At 44.2% G+C, this 26183-nt stretch overlaps 1 protein-coding gene across 5 annotated transcripts in view; it reads right to left on the minus strand.

Annotated features, from left to right (window-relative positions):
- Nucleotides 1–4477: 4477 nt before the first annotated feature.
- Nucleotides 4478–26183, minus strand: part of dusp8a (dual specificity phosphatase 8a) — a 42815-nt gene continuing 21109 nt past the window's right edge. For 4 of the 5 annotated variants that reach the window (XM_061036481.1, XM_061036480.1, XM_061036483.1 and 1 more), the window contains exons 4-7: nucleotides 9218–9384; nucleotides 8950–9109; nucleotides 8505–8628; nucleotides 4478–8138 (exon numbers count right to left, since the gene is read on the minus strand). In XM_061036481.1, the coding sequence (XP_060892464.1) occupies nucleotides 6911–8138; nucleotides 8505–8628; nucleotides 8950–9109; nucleotides 9218–9384 (1679 nt within the window). In that variant the 3' untranslated portion in view covers nucleotides 4478–6910. Of the gene's footprint in view, nucleotides 8139–8504; nucleotides 8629–8949; nucleotides 9110–9217; nucleotides 9385–14916; nucleotides 15710–26183 lie in introns of those variants that run through there. The other variant, XM_061036484.1, reaches the window with a different exon arrangement.

Here is a 26183-nt window from a genome sequence, read left to right on the forward strand (position 1 = left end):
CAGAGGACAAACACAAGCTGCTGAGTCTGACAGGGAGGCAGCAGTAGGTGGCAGCAGACAGTTACACAACACCTGCCTGAGTAATCACAACGAGTGTTGACTTTTTGCTGCACAAATCTAACCTCTGCACACTGCATCACCTCCATAGATGGAAATTATGTTGGACCCGTCTCTGTTGTTCTTGAAGATTAATCAAGTGGATCCCCGACTGACATTTTGGAGAGTCTTTTGTTCATATCAAAAGCTGCAGACACCACACCTCACCCTCGCTACCTTTCCTTTGTTTTCCACAGATCTGCCAGTCTAGACGCCCCCTCTTGTCTCTCCATATGTCATACACAGGTGGTGGCCATGACAACGCTAACTGCATTAAACTCAATTACCTGAGGCCTGCTGAGTCTCAGAGCTGCACAGAGATTTCTCTTTACCACACACACACACACACACACACACAGACACACAGACGCATGCACGCGCGCACACACACACACACACACGCGCACACACACACACACACACACACACACACACACACACACACACACACACACACACACACACACACACACTCCTTCTGCTGCAGAAAACACACAAATCTCCCTAAATTAATTGATTCATCTTATTTCTTTGTGGCGAGCTGCAATTCAAGCTGAAATAAAGTTGGACTCGTGCAGCAAAAAGAGAGTATTGGACACACATGTTTGTTCCAGTTCTCTTGTTGGCCTGGCTTTGAGAGGGAAGAACCAGAAGCTGCCCGGCCCACAAGACCACAGAGCACAAAGTTGTCTACCCGCTTGCGTGAGAGATGGACAGGGATGAGACAGAGGTTGAAGTCTTTGGGAGGGATAGTAGGGGTACGAGCAATCTGCCAGACTGCAGGGTTATATAAGGACAGGAGTTTTCCATGGAAAAAAAAGGGCAAGAAATGCTGTTTGGAGTCAGTCATCCTTAGTGACGCGTGGAAAAGTGAGGAATGCTGTGCTGACGCAACTTTCGAGCAGCCAGCGAGCGTAATGAGTGTGTTTGAGATGAAAGTGTGCAAAAAGGAGTAACATAAGGCGATGAAAGTGAAGCATGTTGTGCACATGTGTACAAGTGGAAAAGCAGAGAGTGTGTGAGCCTCCGTACTCTGCTGACGTAACACTTCCTAACTGTTTCCATATAGACGGCCTGGGAGCAGGCGCCAGGCAGCCCCTCAGCATGGATACGTCTGGTACCCATCAGCCCTGTGAGAGGGAGGATACACGCTCTTACAAATGCACACTTGCAACACACATTCATTAACATGCAAATGTGGCAACTTTGAGTTTGATTTAAATGAGCTTCAGTTGCATGAAAAAAATAAACACACATACACACATGTCAAAAGGGTTAGGGTTAGGGACACAGATTCAAAAACACATTCATACTGGAACTGAGCAGCTGGAACAGTATATTGTTTCATTCCTTTTTTCAATCTAAAAATCATTTAATGTGCTTTTCTTGGACAAAATGCCAAACATTCCTTTCTTCTAGTTTTCCTCTACTCTACACAGTTTTTTTGGTGACGGATAAAAACAAGGCTATTTTAAGGGCATCATGATGGTTTATCGACTAAACAAATACATATTCATCACATTATAAATAAGTGAATAACAACACTTAATTCCCTTATCATCGTCCCACATAAATATCTTGTTTGTGTGCATAACAATAGAACCTATGTTGTTGAGAGATGCACATATGGCAATAGAGCCAACATTCAAACACACACAATTAATCTGTATTCACATGTACACATTTGCATCCATTTATGTTTTACTTGATATATGTTATTATGAATCCCTGTGCATGCGTGGGTTCTCTCTTAGTCCTCCGGCTTCCTCCCACAGTCCAAAGACATGCTCGTTAGGTTAGCCTGTGATTGACTGGCGGATAGTCCAGGGTTTACCTCGCCTCTTGCCCAATGACAGCTGGGATTGTCTCCGGCCCTCCGCGACCCGAATGGAGAAAAGGGATATAGATACTGGATGGATGAATGGATGTTATTATAACTTCATATATTTGTTTCAGATTGCAATTGCAGAAAAGAGGATTAAAAATACATTTAATAAACTTAAATAATTGGTAGAACAATACAATAGAAAGCTATTCCAGGCCACTAAAGGACTAAAGCTCTTTGGCAACAAGAAACCTGCAAAGAAGTGCAGACTTCAGCACAGCGAAGCAGAGACTGTAGATAGCAGGTAACCTGAGAGTCAGATCAATATTTGAGGGCACCTTGAAACACACACACACACACACACACACACTCACACATACACTTGTATAGAGGAAGCATGTTGTGAAAGGATTATCTGTTATGATCCGGGTGATAAATGCACACACCAGTATGCCTGGCAGGCTGTTTATGTCGCAGTGAATGAAAGTGAGAAAGTGGGATTTACTCTGTATTCCATTACAGTGGTGGTCTTGTCACGGGGAATTCCCATGATGGTCATATAAATACACACACACACACACACACACACACACACACACACACACACACTGAAGAGCAGAGACTCAGCTGGAGATGCTGGTAATGCCATTATCTTTGCCTGTCTGGTATTAGACTCAGTGAAATGCTCATTAAGACAGCATTGTGCTCGCTGAAAAAGGCTATAGGCCATCTGGTTTTACATGTTTAATTGTGTGTGACGGTTTGTGTGTGTGTGTGTGTGTGTTTACTGTAAAGGCTTTGCCTTATCAAATTAGTGCACCCCTTACCTGCCGCATCAACCCCAGCACTTGATGCCCAACACACTGGTTGTTCTAGTTTGATTGAACCAAATGTTTATGCTTTGTTGAGTTAAGTTGTTGTTTGAATGCAAAAAGTGACATTACACCATGACATCATGAAACCAAAACTACCTTTGTAGTCTAGCCACCATTGAGGGGACTCAATGAATCCCCCATGCATTGGATTTGAACTCTGTTTTCTTGTAACAGTGGTGGACTCTTGTGTCCTCTGGGGGCAAATACCTTTCTTTGTCTTCTTTTTCTCACACACACCACCACCTCACCTCCTTCTCTCATCCCCTTGAGGTAAGCAGTGTTCAAACACATCACACATTGGCAAACAGTGCACCTCCCCATCCCTCCCATGCCCAGACAGTCAGGAAAAGAAAGACTTGCAAGACTAGAAAACTTATAAACCAGTCATGTGTATGTGTAATAAATGTGTGTTGGGTGTGCTAGACAGTGAAGCAGAGGGATAAAACCAGACATTGACTCAGTCTAAGAAAAGACATGAGACACCAGGTGCATGCTACCGGTCCCTTTATCAGTCTCAGATGAATTGATCAATATTCTTCAATATTTCTCCTGTGTAGGAGGGGTGGAGGTGTCTTTCTCTTGTTGGAATGTTGATGGAGGCACCTGCCAGACATCAACCCACATTGTACCTTTATATGTCCTCTGTTAGCTAGCAGGCTAACACCGTCTGAAACTTTGCTTTCCCTTAGTCATAATGCTTTTTCCACCTTTCACTGAACATTGAGTACATTACTTCTGTACAAATTTAGTTTATATACCTTGGTAATTTACTTTCACTTAGCACATTTGAACTTTTGAGAAATATGTATCTATATACACTATATATATACAGTATATATATATATATATATATATATATATATTTTGCTGTCTTTAGGAGTTATACAAATTAAAATGACTCATGTCTGTTTGTGCAATATGAAGCCTAAGCTAGTAGTATTACAGCTTAGCTTCATTTAAAGACTGGAAACAAAGAATAAGCTAGCCTGGCTCACACTTTCTCTTGTTTTTCCAACTTTATTCTTTAACAGAGTGAACAGACAACATTTGACTAAAACAGCTTCAGGGGAGATTGTAGGCAACTGCCTTTAAACTAAGCTAAATTAAGCTAGCATTCTCCCAGCTTTTTTTTGTTTTGTTGTTGTTGTCTCTTATTACTGCCCCCCTTTTTACTGCTGTAAAGCGTCCTTGGGTTTCTTGAAAGGCGCTTTAAATCTAAGCTATTATTATTACAAGCTGTTGCGTAATTTCATTCATTTAGCTGTTAATGGTTTTTTAATTTTACCACAGGGTATGATTTTAGGTGCAAGGGTTTTACGTCGTACTTCGTGGCATAGCTACTTTTACAGCATGTGTGTTCAATTGTTTTCTTCTCCTATTGTCCAATACAACTAGAACTGTTGTATGAATGTCATAATTAGGTACTAGGCTTACTGAACACAAATGATCTTTTCAATAATTAATTTGCCCATCAGCATACTGAAGCACGTGGCTCCGATGTAAAAAAAAAAAAAACATCAATCAATGGTGCTGCGTGGTCAGAGTGGAGTTGTTTAAAGACAAAATCAATATCAAGACTCCAGGATGTTGTAATGTGTTGTCTGTTTGGAGGAGTTCCCTTCCCAGCCCCATTCAGCCCCCGTGCAAGCACACAAGAAGTAGAAAAAGAAGCAGAGAGCAGTTTGTATTTTGTCATGTCTGTATTTTTGTCTCATTTTCACAAAACATGTACAGGGGAAGGAAAAGCCTTTCAATAGAACCTGAGGTATTTTTGCGTCAAGCAGCCTAAGGTATCAGGATTTTCTTTTAAAAACGAATCCAAATTCAACAGTGTTCATAGATGCGTTGCTATTTACACAACATGATAATAATAATAATAATAATAATATCATAATAATTCAATAACAACAATTTAGCAAATGGGACAGCCTGCATCATCTTTGTTACATGTCATAAATAATTCTAACAACATTTCTTAAAAATATAGGAGAGAGGGTGAGGAGAGGAGAGGATGCTTGATCCTCAGGGTGGACACAGGAATCTATCTGAACTTACTGTTTCTTCAGCAGCCCGAGGTCAAAGTCAGAGATCAACAGAGAGAGAAGCTAATTGTGGGTCAAAGGGAAATAAAAACACATATTTATGCTATAAATAAATAACCATCTCGCACCAGGAGAGAAAAATTCTCATTTTTTCACCTCAATTTATGAAGAGCCTCTTTTTTTGTCTCTGTTTTGTTATGCTGTTCTGTATCAAAGCTTTGGAAAATAAGAAATATAAGAAAAAGAAAGAAAAGAGAAAAAGTGAGGGAGCTTTTGGGACATGCATTGTGCTGATGTACCAGCAGCGGTTTACCCTGTGCTGGGCTTGGCTCACTGAAAGATCCCCTGAGAATGAACAAAAGAATGTGTGTAGAACCGAAGCTTTAAATGTGTGAAAATAAGTCTAAGTGCACACAGTATTTGGGGTGTGTGTTGTTTCGTTTCAGCTTTGGTGTGACGATGAGGATAAAGAGAAACTGATGCTTGCGCTGAGAGGACACTCTGCAAGTCTATGAATCTTAAACTTAAGGAGCTTGCGTCTGTTTGCATATCGTTGTTGTGATGCAAGCTCATGAAAATGGAAGATGATGTTTTACTGTATATGAGTGATCAGTATGTGTGTGGACACTAAAACTACCTTTTTAGTTAACACTTGAGTCCTCAATTGTGATAGGTCCATGAAAAAAACACTGCAGATAAGCCAAAACAGAGATCCTGTTCTTATAGACCTATCTCTTAGCTGGAGTGTCTCTACTATCTTGCAAATACAAAATAGAGGCTTTATATTAGTACGCACTACACTTGCCTCATAGAGTATCATGTCACTGGGGTGTGAAGGGGAGCTGAACTTGGTTATCAGAAAGCAGAAAAGTGCATTTAATTCAAAGTCATTCATCACTCTCCCCAAAAGGAACCGCACATATTGCTTGATTGAATTTCATAAATGTGTGTATTTGTTTGTGTGTGTTCATAAATACCATACAGCAAATAATAATAATAATAATAATAATAATAATAATAATTCAACATAAGAGAAACAAAAAAGAAAGAAGTCCACAAAACATTATATTATTTCTCATTACCAGAATGAACCAATACAATAAATTAAAACTATAACTGAACAAAACAAGTCCATTAGGAGTCCATTAAAATTGCTATATATATTCATATTGTATATATAGTTTTTGTCTGTCTGTTGTCAGCCTTTCTGGTGCATGCTCAGTGGAGACCATACTTGGTGACTGGGAGCAATGGGTGGGGGGTTGGGGGATCTTATCAAACCTCAGTCCCATCACGCTGTTAACACTGGAAACAAGTGAGCCAAAGTCAGGAAAGACACTCTGTGCTTTGGGGGGATCGGGGGGCACTGCCTATCACTCAGAGTCTTTCAGCAACCAAATGCTGAGGATCATTCATGGTTTAGTACAGTACCGCCTTTCAATTAAGTCCTTGGGATTTCTCTGCCTTGTGCTGTGGGGATGTGGGGAGACGGTGCTGTTATGGGGTCTGGTTTTGTTGTTGACTTTGAATAAGAGTCTGTAGCAGGCAGAACCACCAGGGAGGAGAAGGGGTTGGGGGGGGGGGGGGGGGGGGGGGGGGCAGACATAGCCGTGCAAGGTTTGAGGCTTTCTGACACATGAAGAGAGAGGAGGCTTGGTTCAAATCACAAGCTGTACACCCACTGAAGCACACCATGTTTGACCGCAGGCAAGCAGTGTCCAAACTCTGTCAAAATAAGGATATTCTTCATAGTAAGGATGCAACATGACACTTGCTCTGGGCTGATTCTTTTCATCCGCGATAGAGCAAGGAAATTAACAGTTTCAGTACCTTCAGTCACCCCGTTTGTTCAACTCAAACTCCCATGACTTCTTCTAATTTGTGCGTTCATTTCTGAATGTTTTAAGGTTGCTCTCTGTCCAAGTGCGAACGCTCTTTGCTTCCGTATCTATTTGTCCTTCCGTCTGTTAGAGTTTTTAACACTGTCTGTGAGGGGAGGACAAAAAAAAAGCCTCCCTCTAACAAGGTCCATTTAGCCACTAAGGGACAGCTTTAGTCATGTCCATTATCTGTCAGGATACCTCGATGATCTCCATGCTACCAGAGAAGCTCGACTGTTTCCCAATTTTTCCCAATTCTTCTCTGGACCGCGTCTCGGAGATACCGTCCTCGAACTCCATCTGACAGCTGCGCCTCTTGAACTGCTTGTCTGACGCCGGCCCATTGTTGCTCACACTGCCAGATGACTTGGAGTCCCGGTGGTCTCTCTGCGTCTGCGCTGTCGAGGGCTTCTCCCTCTGGGACTTGTCTCGTAACCGCACACCTTCGCTGCACCCAAACGCCACATACGCCGAGCTGCTCCCGAACCTCACAGACGACTGCTCCCCTCCTCCAACGCCTCCTCCTCCCAACTCCATGCGTCCCTCACCGCCCTCCTCTGCCCCAAAGTGCCAGGGGGCGTCTGTGGTGGGGGTGACAGGAGTGACAGGAGTGGTGGCCTGGACAGTGTCTCTGTGTTTGGTCCACATGGCCCCGGACCCCACGGTGGGCAGGGAGGGGAGTGAGAGGAGAAGGGAGCCCTTCAGGTTCTCGTCCAGACTGGGGCTCTTGTGGTCCAGCGACAGGTTGAGGGACTGTGGAGGTTGGTGCAGTTGGGAGTGGATTGGGGAACTACTTGAAGAGTGTTTGGTTTTCCTCCTGGGCCTGGATGAGGAAGAACCAGAGCGATGGCTTCCTTCACTTCCTCCGAGACCTCCAATGCTGCCCCCACTGCCCGGTGAGGGGAATGGAGAATCTGAGGGGCTGGGGCTGTCTAGGACGGGAGACTGGGAGCACACACCATTGGAGGTGCCTGTTCCAGGGCTGTCAAGCTTGCACAGCTTGGGGACGTCTTCAGAGTGCGTAGGAGCCATGATGGGGCAGCGGGGACTGTTTGGGGAGTATACAGACTTAATGTCCAAAGAGAAGGAGCGTTTAAGCCTGTTAGTGTCCATGATCCTCTCTGCGGAGAGGTGGAGGCCGTTGAAGCCTTGCTGGAGAGAGGTGGGTGATGGCAGCTTGGGTTCTGCGGGGACGTGTGGCTCTGGAACAGATGAGTCATAGTTGCTGCGGTGGCCGTTCATCTCAAATCCTGCGCTGACTCCGTTAACCTCGGAGCTTTGCTTGGTGTTGTTTTCAGAGAACTTGTCGTCACAGGGGGATGTTAAAGCTTGCAGTAATTGCAGACCCTTTTCAAACTCCAGAAGCTGACCCAGGAAGTTAAAGTTGGGGGATATGGAGGGTCTACGATCCTTTACAAACCTGAAGATTGGAAAAAAGTTGGAAAATATTAGTCATCATCAAGCAATTTTAACAATGCCACTTGTTAATAGTATGAGGCAGAGGTTTAACAGTAAATCATACAAAACATATATGGGAACATCTTTAGAAGAAGTAGGGAAGGGAATTTACAGTTTCTGTAATGTGCAGAAACATAATCATGTGCCAGTGTTGTCAAGAAGCCTGTACACACTCACACGTTACCCTGGACACCAATAAACAATTTAATTTCTCACGACTGGGGGGGAAGTATAGAAAATCGTCTAGCATTACTTTCAACAGTGAGTTGCCTTTTACTGAAGCTGACACCTTAGATCAGCTGGTGGTGAATGGGAAGAGGAAGCGTACCTGTAGGCATCATCGGATGACAAGCCCATTGTCTTCATGATGTACGCGATGGCGATGGTTGCTGAACGCGAGATTCCAGCCAGGCAGTGCACAATGACTCTGCAGTTTGACACCTTGGCTTTGTCTGTTGAGGAGGGGAAAAAACACACAGGTATGAATACACGACTTGAACACAAAGTCTCTGGAGACAATCCATGTCTATAGAAAGCAAACTGACATTTCCTGAAACAGTACAGGGGGTCACATGAACGGATGTGTTATACCTGGCGCTATTGTTAACTAAGCTGCACGTGAGCGTTTATTAACCGTAACAATGTGCGGATATGATGTATCAAATATCATGGCATTCTTCAACACATAACGTAAGATTAATTTGCTTCCTTAAAGTGCCTGTTGTGCTTTTAACCAGTAATCTTGAACTTCAGTGCAATATGGCGAATCTTACCAATGAATTCATTAGTTTTGTCCAACCAGGGAAGCAGTTTCTCGCAGTAGTTGTCGTTAACTGGGATTCGCATGAAGTGGCTCTCACTGATGAAGTCTGGCTTCGGGCAGGTGTTGCTAGCATTCAGAACGTATGTGATACCATTCTGAGCCATCAGATCCTGCAGATACACAAATGAAGGTAATTACAGGTTTTGTTATCACTTAATAAACAAAGAGATAGTTTACTTTCACTGAATGGAGATTTTAAAAAGCTAAATAAAATCTACCTTGTTGAGTACGTCCTTCTGTGAGCCAAGGTAGAGGTGTGGCAGGATGCGAGTAGGTCCAACATTAGCTACTGGCAAGCAGGGCTGGGACAAGCTCATGGGCAGAGCAGTGGCGGGTTTCCCCTCACACAGGCCGGGGAAACAGGAGGAGAAAGCAGCAAAACCTCCTGCAGAGACAAGAGAGTGGAGAGAACTGGTTAGGTACACTAATGTTTTTTTTTTTTTTCTTTTGCAGAGAAATCAACAAACACACTTGGGGCCCTGCAAAGACTCCAGTGTTCTCATCATTGCACTCCTGTTAGCAGAGCAGACTGACGCTCTATAGGCTTTCAGAAGTGAATCTGGGCTACAATGTCTGGATCCTGTTAGTGCAACAGGAGCAAAATAGAGGCTCTCTGTGCTTCTGTGTGCGAGGTTAGGTTAACTGCGGGGCGGCCTGGAATGTGTGTGTCTGGCCCTTTAAGAGGCGGGCGGCTCCACTTTTGGCATATGTGTGTGTGTGGCTCTGTTTCCTGCATGAGCTCATGTCCTGTAGCAGTGCATTGCGTCAGGGTGGGGGAATGAGAGAGGCCACAGGTGCAGGGCCAGGACAGAGGCCCAGTATCCCCCCCTCCCCCTCCCCCTCCCCCGACAACCACACAGCACACACATACAAACAAGATATATATTATATTGCACACACGTATTACTCGGATTAGACGGCCGCATATCTTGTAGTCAACAAATGCTCAATACTCGTTCTGTCTTGTTTGCCCCCAATCCTGCACACACACACACACAAATATCCACACTCATCATTACTCTGCAGTACCGCAGTTGTATAACTACAGGGAGGAGGCCAACCAGAGGAGGGGAGTTTAAGTGTGTGTATGTGTGTGTGTGTTTGTTGAGGAGTGGGTAATGACCTTGTTGAGGAGTGTGTAGCATTGAGGGGAGTGCTTCAAGGAAACCCTGAGCCCCACAAAGGAGATTAGAGCCTAATCTAGGTTCAGCCCTGCCTGACCCAATCTGGGCTGTAGTGCATACACACCCTCTCTCACACACACCCACACACCCACACACACGCAGTCGCAGAGTGAGAGTGAGTGAGACATGACATCACTGGTCTAAAGTAGCACACACAGCACAGTGCAGGCAGGACATTGCCTTCTGTTGTAACACACACCCAGCTGCACTATTCATGTAGCAACTGCTGGCTAACACACACAAACAAAGAGAGCACACAGTGTCAGCAGAATGGACTGTGCACTCAACATGTATGAGATCTAAAATGCTGCAGAAGAGTTGTGCAAACTCTCAGGGGATAGCAGCTTTTGCCCTGAGGTTGGGTGCATCTTTGTGACCAATGCTATTCTGGGTGCACTGTCCCTTTAAGAGCAAAGGAAGAAGGGCTGTCTGTTTCCAGCTATTAATGGCAACCGGCGGAGCAATGACATCAGCCCTCATCATGGGGGGTTGAGTGGAGGGAAGAATAGATATGCAGAAGGAGCGATCAGATGACTTACAAGTTAAAGGAGGAAATAAGGGAGAGTCTGAGCGATAGCTGCTGTGCTGGCATGAGGATTTGATCTAACCTTTTATGACCAAATAGCTAGTTTGTAGTTCAAAGTTTGGCCATAGACTGCACTGGTACAGCACAATTTCCACTAGAGCGTCCTTAAGGATTCTATGGGCAGTACTGCATTTTCACTAATTCATAAAACAGAGGGAGGAAGGGTTATTCTTTGAAGGGTTTCTTCCTTGGTTTATCAGTTCCTAAACTGCCTCCACACACACACACACACACACACACACACACACACACACACACACACACACACACACACACACACACACACACACACACACACACACACACACACACACACACACACACACACACACACACAAAGAAAATAAATCGGACATATAGCCCCCACCACGAGCATACACACAAGATCTGTGTGAGGAAGCAGGGTGTTCCTGGAGACTCTTAAATCAACGGGAAAAGCTTTACGTCACACAGCAAACATTTCCCCTTCATATACGAGGACATTGTTAGAGAGTTGTTAGAAGGACTGAAGACAGGACGTTCCACAGTGGAGACAGAGTTTGTGTGTGTGTTTAACTCTGAAGAGAAAGTGTGTAAGAAGGGAAGTGACCACATGAATGAAACACACTTCCGAAAATGTTCTTGTTGTTTGATCTCCTGTGTGAGTCTGGATTAATGATTACAACTGTAATTACTGTAAATGACCTCATCTGGCGTTAAATAAACATCTAAACGGCAGGAAGACTGGCGGACAGAGTGAGTAAGGGGTTACTGGCATGACAGGAGACTGAGGTCAGAGATAAGAGAGCAGGACTGAGTGCGTTGGACTGCTTTTTAAGGCTGTTACATTACAGCGGCATTATGTCAACACAATTACAAACACCTTCCATGTAGTCAAAGCTCTACACAGCAGGAGCTAATGGACGTTAGTCACACAGGAGATAGCATGTTATTGTCACCTCGTCACCTGACCCTGCTCTACTTGAGGTTGCCTAGACGACCGTGAGGAAGGGCAGTGATGTTGATGACAGTTGGCTCATTGTGTTCCCCCGAGTGCGGTCAAAGATGGAATAGACGCACATACAGACACACAAACATCATCATATAATCTGTAGAGACATGGCCTCACATTCTCCAAAAGACAACTATGACACATCCGTCCATTCCAATCAACGCACACAAGAGATACACATAAGCACACGGTACACTCACACTGAGGTCACTGAAAATACCCTGTGACACACACCAGCCCAGCTGTCTATGAAGATGACATCAGAGAGTCAACAGGGACGGATGAGTTCACCTTAACACAATGTGATAATCAACAGGGGCTAACACACATGCTAGATGAAACTGAAGAGAGAAACCTAATTTTAATATATATCACAGATGGTATATATCAGACCCTACAGTTTCATTTCAAAATAAACAGAAATACATTTCCTGCTATAACTCCCCTTTGCTTAAACACTGAAGAGATGAGATCATAAGACCCGGAAATACCCGTCAAACTTTTTATTTTTCAGCTGACTAGTTCAACTTTTTTGCAGAGCGCTACCTCATGTATCGCAATTTTCTGGAAAAATCTACTTTGACGGGAAGTGACTAACCCAATTCTGAACACATGCTGTAAAAAAAAAAAAAAAAAAAAAAAAGAGTAGAAAAAGCAAATTTTAGGTTGGAAAGAAAACACACAGAGCGGGGAAAGAGGGCACTGTGTCGCCATCAGCAGCACTAGCCAGCGGTGACTTCCTTTTTCCGTTTTCCTCTGCCCACTTCATCACTTATGCAACTGCTTTTTTCCCTCTCTTCACCCTGTCAGAGCCGAGCACTCAGGCCTCCTTTGTTCGCTGGTTGTGAGTGGTGTGTCTTCATTCTTTAGTTGATTCCTAACTAAACATTCACATTGTAATGTAAAGCTACAAGTTATTATCCACATATATGACAACCTTTGTGGTTTTATTAAGATATTTGGTAAAATCCTGTTTTTTTTGAGCTGCATAGCTGTGTGAACTGACACTGAGAGCTGAGAGATGAATGGATGTGGTATCCCAGAGATATTGACCGAGCGAGCAGAGATACACAACACCTGCCTGGCTGTTCTGGTTAATGGGGAGCTCTGCTGTTACATCACTGCTGCTGGTACAATTGACTGCCTCGTCAATAAAAGCTCACCCCCTCCCTCCTTTCACTGTGTGTGAGTGAGCGCTTCAGCCTCTGTGAGCTTTCAGTCGCCCGCTTTAACTTGTCTGTTGATAGAGAGGGGATGCACACATACGCGCACACATACACACACACACACACACACACACACACACACACATGCACAAAGCAGACATGTACATTCACACACACAGCCTGGGGGCATTGATCTGCCTGAATGAGCACCCTGCACCCCTCCATCCCTCCCTCCATCCCTGTCCTCTGTGGTTCATATCGGGAGAGACATGACGCCATCCTCTGTGCCCCTCCAGCTGTCCCCTTCACTATTAGGGGACATTAGCATCTCAATGTGAGCCCCCCTCCATCCCTCACCCTCTCAAACATGACATCATTGCACACATGTCCCACTCAGATCCACAAAGGCAGCGCTGCAGCCTGAAGGAGCGATGTAAGTGTGTGTGTTTAATAGTGGCCACATCTGTCAAAAATGTGTAGACTGATAGGCCATTGATGATTTAGTGGGATGAGGTCATCCCTTTTCATGCAGGGCTTGAGGTTGATGACTGTATGATTAACACGTCATCCTGGCTGAGGGTGAAACTGTTTATTGTTCCTTTATCTCATAGGAAAGATAGCAGGATCAAAAGCGTTTTCAGCAGTGCCGTGTTACTGCAATAAAAGACTATAAACCCTCCTGTAATTAGCGCACTACACAAGTCTTTTTTCCACAGAGACGTGTTGCAGTGCCTCCAAATAACCTGTGACAGACACACTTCTATTATTACTTAGTGACGGCAAAGGTGTGATTTCTTTTTAACTGCTTGCTTTCTCTAAGCCGAATGTGTTTGACAGATCCAGGAGCAAAACCTGGTTAATGTATACACACCTATGCACACAGACAAAGAAACACAACTGACTGTGTGACCACAGTGGCAGGTGTTCAGGTCTGCACTGTTAACCGCTCTGAACTGGCTCTCTGATATGGCCTGATGTGCATAAAGAATTAAGATTTGCATACAAACTTTACACTCATACATCTGCGACCCAAAGAATCCTCCAATGACTTGAATGAATGCATTAATGAAATACTTCATATTTTGGGCAATATGCATGTAAGAGTGCTGCATAAAAGATTTTTTTTTTCACAGCAGCACAGCTCTGCATTGCCTCATCACTCTGTGTGAAAGGTGTTATGTTAAACACCTGCAGTGCACACTGCACACATATTGATAACACAATCTCCACAAGACTCCGTTCTGCAGAGAGAGGGAGTGAGCAGGAGTGAGAAAAAAGCCAAGAGCAGAGGAGAAGAAAGAGAAACAGAAAGAGCCTTTGTGATAGTTTTACATCTCAATGACTACAGGCTGAGAGAGCATGAGCACTATGTCATACCGTGGGTCATGGCTCTCATTCTTCCCCCAGAGCCCTTTTTCTCGCTCCTCTTTCCTCTTCATTGCTTTTTGTCTTCATAATGTCATCCTCTTAATCCTCCTTCTTCCCTTTCTATGACTCTAAACACATTAACTGCACAAACAAAAAGGTGGGAAAACAATCAGCGCTTTTCGCATTGGTGGTTGCGATGCATTTTATAGTCTGTTGTAGCCACGAATTGCACTATCGATCCAGTACACATCCTTAAAATTCAATCCACATCTTTCTTTCATTCACAGCACGCCTGGACTGGAATAATTCAACACCTAAGAGCCCACTGTGCCTTTGTACTCATCTGCAGTGCACAAACCAATACCAGGGGCTTTCCCCTTCTGTTCGCAACAGAGGTACATTTTACAGAAAAACTCCCAGCAGCTAGTCTTAAATACAAATTAAATTATACTCCATGTTGGTTGCATATAGACCATGTAACATAGGGATTTAACATCTGTACACAAAGGCCTACATCCTCAACATGCTACACTCCAGAAAGGGATGTTCTCATACCAACACACACACATTAACACAAACACACTCATCACTTCTCCTACTCTTTGTCCAGGTGGATACACACCTCGCAGCTCTCTCCCCTCCTTCATTCTGCGGACCCTGATCTTCAGCCTCATGTCTGTGTCCTGCAGGTCCGGCCAAAAACAGTCCTCCGCTGGGGCAATCACCACATCCAGAGGCATCCCCCAGAGCACGCTCCGTCTCACACTCATACACAGTCACAGAAGGAAATGTTCGGGTGCTCCTTTTTTTTCAGGGATGGTAGCGAGCCCTCACCAATCAAAAAAGGTTCGGACAATCGAACAAACAACCAGGAGGTGTACTCCTTAAAGGGTTGATAAAGTTTCACTTTGTGTTGAGTGTAAAATTCCAAAGTAGACAGCAACTCCTGCTGCTGCTCAGATCCGCTCAGGTCAAATCAACTGTTCCAGTGTTCAGTGATGTTCCTCAGGGATCAGACTTAAGAGCACAAAAAATTTAGTCCAGGATGTCAGTGAGCAGGCTCCTCAAGTACACCTTAATTCCATGCAATGATCACAGAAAATCCTAAAATGCTCCTTCAGTGATTTTGTGGCTTTGAGAAAAGTTGTCGCGCACACAAGGAGCAAGAAGACAAACCATGAGTCTTCTGTGTAGTCCAGCTGTAATCTGCCTGCAGCTGGCTCACAGAGAATTTGTGTGTCTCTCTGAGCCCTCTCTCTGTCTCTGTGAGTCCACAGCCAGGAGAGCAGCCCACTATTGTTGTGCCGCTCCGCTTTCCCCGTCTCTCATTCGCTCAGTTGCTGGCTTACGCTCCTCCCTCTCTCTCTCTATTGCTCTGCAAAGAGGATGACGGAGCTGCACTCTCTCCTCGAGCTCTGGGGGTGAATGAGCTCACTTGCCGTGAGCTCAGACTCTACCCTCCCTCCCTCTCTCCCCCCTCCCTTCCTCCTCTACCTCCCTTGCTCCCTCCCTCTCTTGTGGAGCCAGAGCTCCGTCATAGCTAATGTCTAAGGCATGTAACCACATTCCTTACTCACCCAGCAAATATGCGGCCACCTCAGGGGCCTAGCTGTACAGCAGGCCTCTATCAGGGAAGGATGGAGGCGAAGACGCAGCTATCAGGCTGGTTAGCAGAAACATATACACCACTACTAGACTGAAAAGACTCTGTTGTTGATTACAGGGAAATGCTATATTTACTGTACAAAAAGATGCTTGTGTTTTTCTGCTTGATGTTATGTGCATTTGTTCTGACGGTTTGTACGCTTCACAGTTTCAGAAAGAAATAGTAGGAGATGCACAATTATATTTTTATATTAACCTGTTATGCTTCCTTAATAATTTTATATTTGATACAAGCATTCTACACATTTAATAAAACTTTAAAGTTATCAGTATGACGTTGAATATACTCATTAGCTTACATAGTGCAGGGGGCTTTAAGATTCAGTGTCGGTGTGTTGAAAGCTGATTTGTCTCTGAGGGGAAAGGAATGTGTGGCTTCACCATGTTTCCTGCACGGGTTAAGGTCTAACGCACCTGGAATTGGACACTGTGCTCTCTTGTTTAAGAATGAACAGGCAGAGAAGAGTGTAGAGGAGAGGTGAGGATAAGGGAGGAGAGGAAAAGGGAAGAGACAAACCCCCCCCCCCCCCCCCCCCCCCCCCAAAAAAAACAAAAAACAAACCCAACAGCAAACAAAATAGGAAGAGGAGACAAGAAGTGATGAGAAGACCAAACAAGCTTGTGGTCTGCAGCCATCATCCGTTTGACAGGCCGCAGACTCTTGGTACTTTACTACGGAATGACAAACATGTCGGCCACAAGTCCAGCTATGGAAACAAAGTGGTATAGGACTTAATATAACCAAAGGGGGAGAAAAAACATTTAGTACAGCTTTTCAACATTTTGCATGTTAATATACGTAAACTTTCAATACACTTTTGCTGCTGTCATTTCCAATCTTGTTCAAAATAAAAAGCAAAGATTTCCTATAAAAGGGCCCCGCTGTCAGTAGGCCGGTCAAACGTCCTGTCTGTCTGTTCATTCTCAGGTTGAGACATCACGGTACGCTGATTGCATTCAATCCGGGTCAGATGGGCCTCTAATGCATTAAGTCATCGCTCAGTTTAAAAAAAAAAAAAAAGGGCAAACAAGCTTATACAAGATGTCTAGTGAGGGGGCCAGCTGCATGCTGACAGACTGACCTCATCTCATCACTGCAGACCCCTGAATGATCACACCGGGGTGAGAACAGCCTTACGTCACTCTCTGTTCAACCGTGGGCCACTCACTAAGAGAGACAGCGCAGCAGGAAATAGGTCACTTGGTGATGATGAGCTTGGTGAAAAATGCAGGCGGACATTGCATTCTGGGAGGATGAACAAACACACACATACAGAATAAACACACATACAAGTACACACATCTTATTTCTTTATCTGCAGCTGGTTGAGGCAGATGTGGCACTCCACAGTGGTCATCTGGGGTCACTACAATTCAAACACACCTCTGAATCCACACCTCTGTTGGTTTTCCTGTCTGTGTGGCTCCCAGCAATAAAGCCAGCTATTGAAACACACGACTTCCCAATACCAGAAAAACCCACAGCAGTTAATGCCAGCAACAACAGGACAAAGTATCCAATGTTTTAATGGTCAGCAAACACCCTGCCTTCCCTCTCTCTACACCTCCTCCGCCTCTCCTCCTCAGCAGGGTAACAAGGCTCAGAATAGCAGGTGTGTTAATTAGAGGATCATAGCCAAGACCCTATAAATGACAGTCAGGCCGTTTTTATTGACGGCACATGTGCGCTCTGCTGCGACAGAAATAGGTAGGACAGTCACTCCAGGCATCCTCCCCCCCCCCCTTCTCTGACACCTCTTAGATTTACAGCATGTTTTTATGGTAGAGGGCTTGTTGCCAGGACAACGCTAAGTGTACACACACATACACACGTAAAGAAAAGCCAAATCAGTCAGAGAGAGAAACGGAGAAGAGTGTATAAGATAGCAGTGTAGGCGCGAAAGAGGTGTGCCCAAATAGACCAACAACATGATGCAGCCTCTCTGCAAATACTAATTACATGTTAGATGAACGAATGAAACACTTCACCTTGTTCATCTAGTTTTGTAATTGCAGATATATTATGTCTTTGAGTGATGGCACAGTTAAAGGACAGGTGTGTCCTGGAAGGCCTGCCCACTCTAAAAACTTTGACACTACAGTAATTAACCTACTGCGCCGAATACTTACCTTATCATAGATTTGGCATATTAAGAACTGTAGCAGTATGAGTGGGTTAAACCTTTTATTGTAAAAAAAAAAATATATATATATATATATATATATAAAAAAATATATATATGTGTATATATATATATATATATATACTGTATTAATATATATATATATATTCATGTTTTTCATGTTCTATTGATTTCTCTCTGTGTTGAATCTTCTTGTGCTTTTGTAATTTTTTTTCAGCTTAGGTCAAATGTTTTATTATTTTAAATCATGTTACTGCAGAATGACCAATAAAACAATTACCCTATATCTATTTATTTAGTTTCTTACAATTTTCTAGGTCAGGTTACATAAAACAAAAATCATCAGGATGTAAAAAAAACAATTTTTTTTAATGAATATGTCTCATCAGCTTTAGTTGTTAGCGTTACTTCTTTCACTGGTGAGACAGGCAGCGACAGGAGCGTCATTCTACACCACAGATCATCTGTCAGGATATCATGGGAAAAAGCGACGTCATCTTCCGGATCGGGGAGGTTTGGGATGATGAAGTCTGGATGTAGATGTCTGAGTTCATCTCTGTGTGTGCGTTTGTGTGCATGTGTTTGACCAAGTGTGAGGGGGAAGAACAGAACAAGGTGAGAGGACATTGCTGCAGGGGTGAGGGACGGTGTGGACAGTTATTGGCTCTGATGTCTGTAAACACAAGCATATGTGCCTGTGCACAAGTGTGTGTGCATGTGTGTGTTGATAGTGCTGGTTGTCAGGGGATCAGTAACAAGACTGCTCTTGCAGTGATGTAATGCCTACAGGAGAACACAGCTGCCATGCCTGGGGGTTGAGGTAGTCACCAAGGGAGGAGAAAGGGGAGGATGGATGGATGGATTGAAGGTGAAGGAGTTGGTGAGGTAAGGTAGCTGGGGTACTGGAAGTAATTGGGAAGGGGGTGTTTAAATCTATAGGGAGATTGAAGCTGAAATAATGTAGTCATATCGCTAAGGGACATTAGTGATGTAGAGGGTCATGGTGTCTCTGTGTTAGTGTGTTTGTGTGTGTGTATGCATGTATGTGTGTTGAGGGTGTGGAGTCAAACCTCATTCATTTTTTTAGGACTGACCTAAATTGCATATTTTTGATATCCGAAAACTTCGGTATTGCAGCATTGTATATAGAAAAATATTTAGCTTCCAAAATGTCAATTACATCTCTGTTTACTGAACGATGACAGGAACTGAGGTGGTAAATACAAAGGTAAATATGATGCAGGAATAAGATGAAAAAAAAAGCGCTTCTTACATGAACAGAGCAGGCATGTTAAGGGCACTTCTTTGTCATATGTGCTCATGCATGAGGTACCTTCATCTCTATCTATGCATGTGTGTGTGTGTGTGTGTGTGTGTGTTTGTGAGGGTGGGAGTGGGGGTTCTTGCATTAGTCATGCTGCAGACCCCCTGCCCCCAAAACAACTTAACCCCCTGGAGAAACTCGCCACTCCAGGCTACTGCACCATTAAATCCATTTCACTAGCTAGAAATTAGTTTACACACACACACACACACACACACACACACACACACACACACACACACACACACACACACACACACACACACACACACACACACACACACACACACACACACACACACACACAGTCAACATAGAGAGAGAGAGAGAGAGAGAGAGAGAGAGAGAGAGAGAAAGAAAAAAGAGTAAGCTATCAAACACACCAAGCGGGACTTAAAGAACCAGACGGCCCCTCATAAACCAGATGAACTACTTAAAAATCCCAGTAGGAGATGCTCAGCGGTGTGTGTGTGTGTCTACTTGTGTTTTTGTGTGTGGCAAAAAAGGGAGGACTGTAAAAGCCTCAATATGACTTGAGGCATGTGCTTACAGTATGTTTGCATGCATACAAAGCCTGTGTATTGACTGTGTGTAAAAATGTGAACATGGGAAACAAATGTTAATTTCAGCTGGGAGGGAGACAGCTCTTTCTAAGGTTATATAAAGATGAGTGATGCATGTGTGTGTGTGATGATAAAGGCTAACTATGTGCAGAGAGCACACATCAGTCTTCAGGAATGAAAAGATCAAGGAATGTGTCCGTGTGAGTACAAACTCTACTATGGTCTGATTTCCCCAGAGGTGAGTTTGTCTACACAGGTTCACTTGAGCATTACAGATGGTTATTTCATTCTAAATGCTAATGTGCTGATCAGGGGTGCACAGGGTTTCCTTTGCAGCCCCGGAGGTGATCACACAAAAAAATCGGCGCGCTAATTTCTCTTCTACTGTCTCTCTAATGTAGATCCGTCTGACACATTCACATATAGACTCACAATCACACACTCACGAGGTGGCAGTGTAATAACTGTGGTGCTCTGAAAAAAAGAAGCTGGCAGCGGATTAGTTTGTTTTTAATTAACCAGTACTGCGACTACATGCAGAATGACAGGCAGGCTTCAGATCAGTTCAGTGTTAATTAGCTCCTATCAGCGCAGCAGGCAGGCTGACAGACTCACTGTCCTGACACCAGCGCTGGAAGCCACGCCATCTGGTCACACACACACACACACACACACACACACACACACACACACACACACACACACACACACACACACACACACACACACACACACACACACACACACACACACACACACACACACACACACACACACACACACACACACACACACACACACACACACAAATATACCTGCAGATTAGCTGGTATTAGCAGGTCTGCAGTTGTAAGTGAGGTATAGGCTGCACCATGACTGATATATGATTCACAGCTGGCAGGGTCTTGTCTACCTGTTTCACAATGATCTCAGTCAGTTTTAAGAGTGAAACAGAATGTCTGTGTATGATCAAAATGCTTTAACATAAATCTCCTTTTATCTCATCAGCACATGGGCCGTTACTCATGACTCACAGTGAAAGGCATGACATATACAGAATTACATAGAATGAAGAAAATACAATCCAGCTCATTATTGAACTGTTAATCACTCAGCAATGCCTTTTTACACACAGACATGTAGTTGAGGCGTTACACAGAGGAGACTGTATTTGGGCGTATAGGACATGGTGTCAACAGCAGCTATCACACCAACAGTAAGGGTTGGTTTTCCTGCCATTACAGGCCCTGGGGACGGTTCCTGTGTGTGTGAATGTGTCACATCCACAACGCTGCAGTGACATCACTCCACCAGCTCCAGAAGAACAATAGAGGAAGAATGACGCTATGCCATAAGAGGAACTGGGCAAGCTGTTTCAACTTGTACCCTGCCAACGCCTGAATGATGCCTTTGAATTATTTTTTTTTAAAGCTGATGGTTATAGTTTTTTCTTAAATACTCAAGACAAACATTTGTATACATGCATGTGAAGTTCTCTAGGCGTCTCCCTCTGTCCTCAGTGGGGGGGCCTGATGTCACTTTTTCAGAAACAGGAAATAGTTACACAACAGAAAGGGAAATGGCCTCTGTAGGATGCCTTCATCTGTGTTTGTGTGTGTTTGTTGATAAGTGTTTGTGTTTATGTGTGAGCAGAGGGGGAGTTATCAGCAGGACCAGGAATGATCCCCAACCGCTGCATTCCTCAATCGTGGGCCTTGGGCCTGACTAGAACTCCAAAATTAGCCTGTTTCCATGGCAATGGAAATATCTCCCGCCTCTAAGCAGCAGCTCCAGAGGTTCAGCACAGAAGTTTGTGTGGTCAGCACGTATTTACGGTAATAAGCTTTCTTCTGTGTACAGAACAGGAAACGTGTCAAATCGCTGAGGAGTTAAACTCTCCGCTCTGCAACAAGAAACCAGACTGCTCCTGTTCCAATGAGTCAGAAACAGATTTTTTTATTTCAGCAATTAATAAAGTTAAGTTAGGTTTCTCATACAAACAAACTTCAAAAGAAATAGAATGTCATCCAAAAGGCGGAGGTGTTATCTAAGTATGATTTAAATAGCTGGAAAAAACATGGCAACCCATTAGGTAAATAAGGAAGCAGCACTGCAGCATACCAGAGATAAAGTGCATCAAAGACGCATGTTGATAAACAGGAATCCACCATTGTTCCAGGGAATGACATTATGACAGGAACAGCAGTGGGCAGTCGGAGCATGAATGGAATCTGGTGGATGCAGGCCAGCTAGGGGTCGGATAAACTAGCATAATTTTTAGCCACTCCTTTCCCCTTTTCTTCTGTCTTTGGAAATTTCCACTCCACATGTGTGTCAGTCATCAGAGTTAAAAGCTGCAGTGGTAAACTGATGGCGCAGCAACCAAACTTTGGCAAACTTGGCCTGTAAGGTTGGAGTTATGAGGTGCTGATGGGGGTGTAGCAAAGAGAAAACCAGCCTGGGCTAGCATGCTGTTCAGCTTCAGCTACTGTTGACCTGATGTGTTGACACTACCTAGGTAACAGTTTAAACAAACTATTTTTATTCCATGCTGCTGGATGAATGTATGACAGGGGTGGTTTGGGATGTTCAAAAGACCTTGAGATAGATTTGAAATGCAGCAGGAGCCAGAAGGTATGTACTGTGAATGGACTGTATACACAAAGCAGCTTAAACATCTATGCTGAAAGTATTTAGGGCATTGAGGTACAAACAGTGTCCAACAGCGTTTCTGCACAAATAGTATGAAGGCAAATGCATTTTGTGGGAAAATTCTAAGTTATGCATGTACCTTTTCTTTCGAAGGTTAGCTTTATTTTGTCAACTGCACATCAAAGTTTGCATGTCCCTTACCAGACACCATCTAAGTTTGTATAATGAAACAAACTAACAGGTCATAAATAAGGCCTGAACTTTGCAATGAAGAGTTAACCTATTATCTTTACCCTTCATAGCTTTTAAATTGCTTTGTTAAATTACTTCATACTACAGAAAATGCTCAAGTAACAACCTTTTCAGGGAATAATGCAAAATGACTAGTACTTTTTGTTTTGTTCTAAAAGTACAGTGATTTAAGTATAGGTCAAATGCTACCCTGCAAATTTGAGGAAATAAGAGCATGCTGTTCATTCAGTAGGCATATATTACAGTACTAGTGACAGTAAATGCCAACTTTGCACATCTAAGCCCAAGTTTCATGTGGATGTATGCAAGTATGTCCTGCTGTCTTCAGCTCTAATCTCTATCTGTGCTCCTTGGAATATATGCACATATCTAATGCGTGCAACTGAGAGAACATATCTCCCTCCTTTGCATGCTGGATTATTAACATAAAACTGTGTTACATTTGTGTGTCAGTGTATGTGTATGTATCTGTGTGTGCAAGTGTGGCCCTTCCAATCCGGCAAGGGACTGGGGTGATGGAGGAGAAAGGGGAAGAGCAAAGAAGTGAGATCACGTCATGGTGGAAACATTTGGCAAGGGCTCACATAAACACACACGTACACACACACACACACACACACACACACACACACACACACACACACACACACACACACACACACACACGTACGCATAAATCACCATGCATACACACACACACACACACACACACACACACACACACACACACACACACACACACACACACACACACACACACACACACACACACACACACACACACACACACACACACACACACACACACACACACACACACACACACACACACACACACAGATGCTGGCCTGTTTTTGTTCTCCAGTTTTGAGGGAAAGAAGGGGAAAATGACATCAAGCTCATCATGTGAGGCCAATGAGACGGAGGAGGGAGGGGGTGAGAACACTGGCAGAAACAGAACATTGTTACATAAAACTCAACTCAGCACAGGCCTCCTCTGGGCCCTGTTACTATATTATGTGTGTGTGAGTTTGACCACATGTTCATGCATTTGCTCTCTTACAAAGGTGTGTGCGTGTTAAGCATGTCCAAAATCTCTATGAGGTGTTGGCCTAAAAGAGGAGCTCATTACGTACCTGCAGAGTGACTGTTTGCAGAAAACAGAGCATTAGGTCACACATGTGCTGCTCGCTCAAAAGTCTGCAACAATTCACAGAGCACAGAGGTGATGTCATAGATATTTTTGTAGGCCATTTTCTTTGACCTTTGTGCTCTCTTGCAAGGTCCTGTCTGGGGTGGGGCTGATGTGTTTGTGTGTGTGTGCCCATGTGTGTTTGTGTATCTACAGGCCAGGGTGAGAGCACCAAGGCCACTGGCGCCAGATGTGACGACCGCAGGAGTCTGGTCCTAAAAATAGAGCTCTGTTCTCAGCACTGTGAAACAGAAGAGGAAGGAGGGGAGGAGTGAAAGAAGAGGAAGAAATTGACGGGGGAAGGTAAAGGGGCTGAAGGAGGGATGGAAGGAGGGATGTAGAGGAGGGCTAGGTCATTGAGAATAACGTGTCAGATCTCCCCAGGGAAGGTGAGCTCACCTCCTAATGGCACCACTGGCTCCTTTTCAATGAAATCATTGATCTGCTGCAGCTCCCCTATGGTGTAATTGAGAGGGGTCAGATGTGGGGGGAAGTAGAGAAGCGGGTAAAAAATTTGCAGAGAGGGCAGGTTAGGAGGTTAAGAGAGGGGGATGACGGAAAAGGTGGCAAAAGGATAGTCAAAGGATGGAGGAGGGTAGAATCAGGCACAAAAAAAATGTGCAGCCTCTCTGACCTGAAATGGTAAATAGTAAATGGACTTGATCTTATAAAGCGCTTTTCTAGTCTTCTGACTACTCAAAGCACTTTTACACAGCATGTCACACTTACACATTCACCCTTTCACGCACTGATGGTAGTGATCGCTATGTAGTGTCATCAGAGGTAACTAATCCCATTCATACACCGCCACCGAAGCAGCGGGAGCACTTCAGGGTTAAGTGTCTTGCCCAAGGACACATCGGACACGTTGCTCAGCTGGGGATTGAACCCTCGACCTTCCGGTTGAGAGACGATGACTCTACCAACTGAGCCACAGCCGCCCTCTATGTAATGTCGAAATGTGACCAAACACAACACACCTGGAGGCTCCAGGTTGGCAGCAGGCAGCAGCTTAAAGCCACCATAAATTTCACCTTTTGTGAATATTAATATAGGAAGAATGATGCTTTCTTTCTGTTTAGCAGTTCCTAATCACATTAATTAGTGATCTATGCTAGTGGGATCACCCTGCTCGCACTTGCACTCTTACGAATGTGTGCATGCATGTATTTGTGTTATAGAAAGAGTTGCTGGTTCAGAGGATGCTGATGACTTCAACTTGAGCAACAGGAGACTGAGCAACACAGGTCATCTCAAAGATGACATTGAATGAGCTCAAGACCACACACACACACTCTGACTGACACACACATGAATGCACATAAATGTACCCATCTAAACACTAGCACACACACAAACACCTCCGCTGGACAGGAAGACCCGCGTTCAGGATGAAATGAAGAGTATTACCTCATCCCCTCAAAAGCCCTCTCGTCATTCTGTTTTGTCTTTTTCTTTCTCTCACACATGCACTCTCAAACATTGCCTCATGCGTGTGCACGCACCACTTCATATGCACATATTCATGCAGACATGCACACGCAGACACGCACAAACACACGTTCAGACTGACACAAACAGCCCTCCTTATGTAGCTCATTGGAATGTCTCAGTGAACGACTGCATTGTGAGACCAGGCCTCCCACGATTACCTCACTTCTTCAGCTTCTCTCTGATGATCACACACACACACACGCACGCACACACACTCACGCACGCACACACACACACGCACAAACACACGCATGCACGCACACACAAGTACAGGAGCCTCCGCCCCATTGTATAACTGCACAGAAGAATGACACATAACTGAGTTGACCTTTGTACCTCTGTGTGTGCAGTCACACCCTAACCTGATCTCATCAAAGCCTCGAGCTACACAGCAGCTCCTGTGTGTGTTTATAGTTTGTGTAAGAGAGAAAGAGAGAGCGAGCAAAAAGAAAATCAGAGAGAGGCACCTTTTCATCTCCTAATACCTCTCATCAGTGTGTCATCGCCATGTCTCATTCCGTGTGCTTTTGCATTGAGCTGGCAGGCTGACAGCGTGGGAGTCTGCATGCTAACCTGTAATGCTAAAACTGTGTCCCAGCTACA

This window comes from Labrus mixtus, chromosome 4 (assembly GCF_963584025.1).
Source record: "Labrus mixtus chromosome 4, fLabMix1.1, whole genome shotgun sequence".
NCBI lineage: Eukaryota > Metazoa > Chordata > Actinopteri > Labriformes > Labridae > Labrus > Labrus mixtus.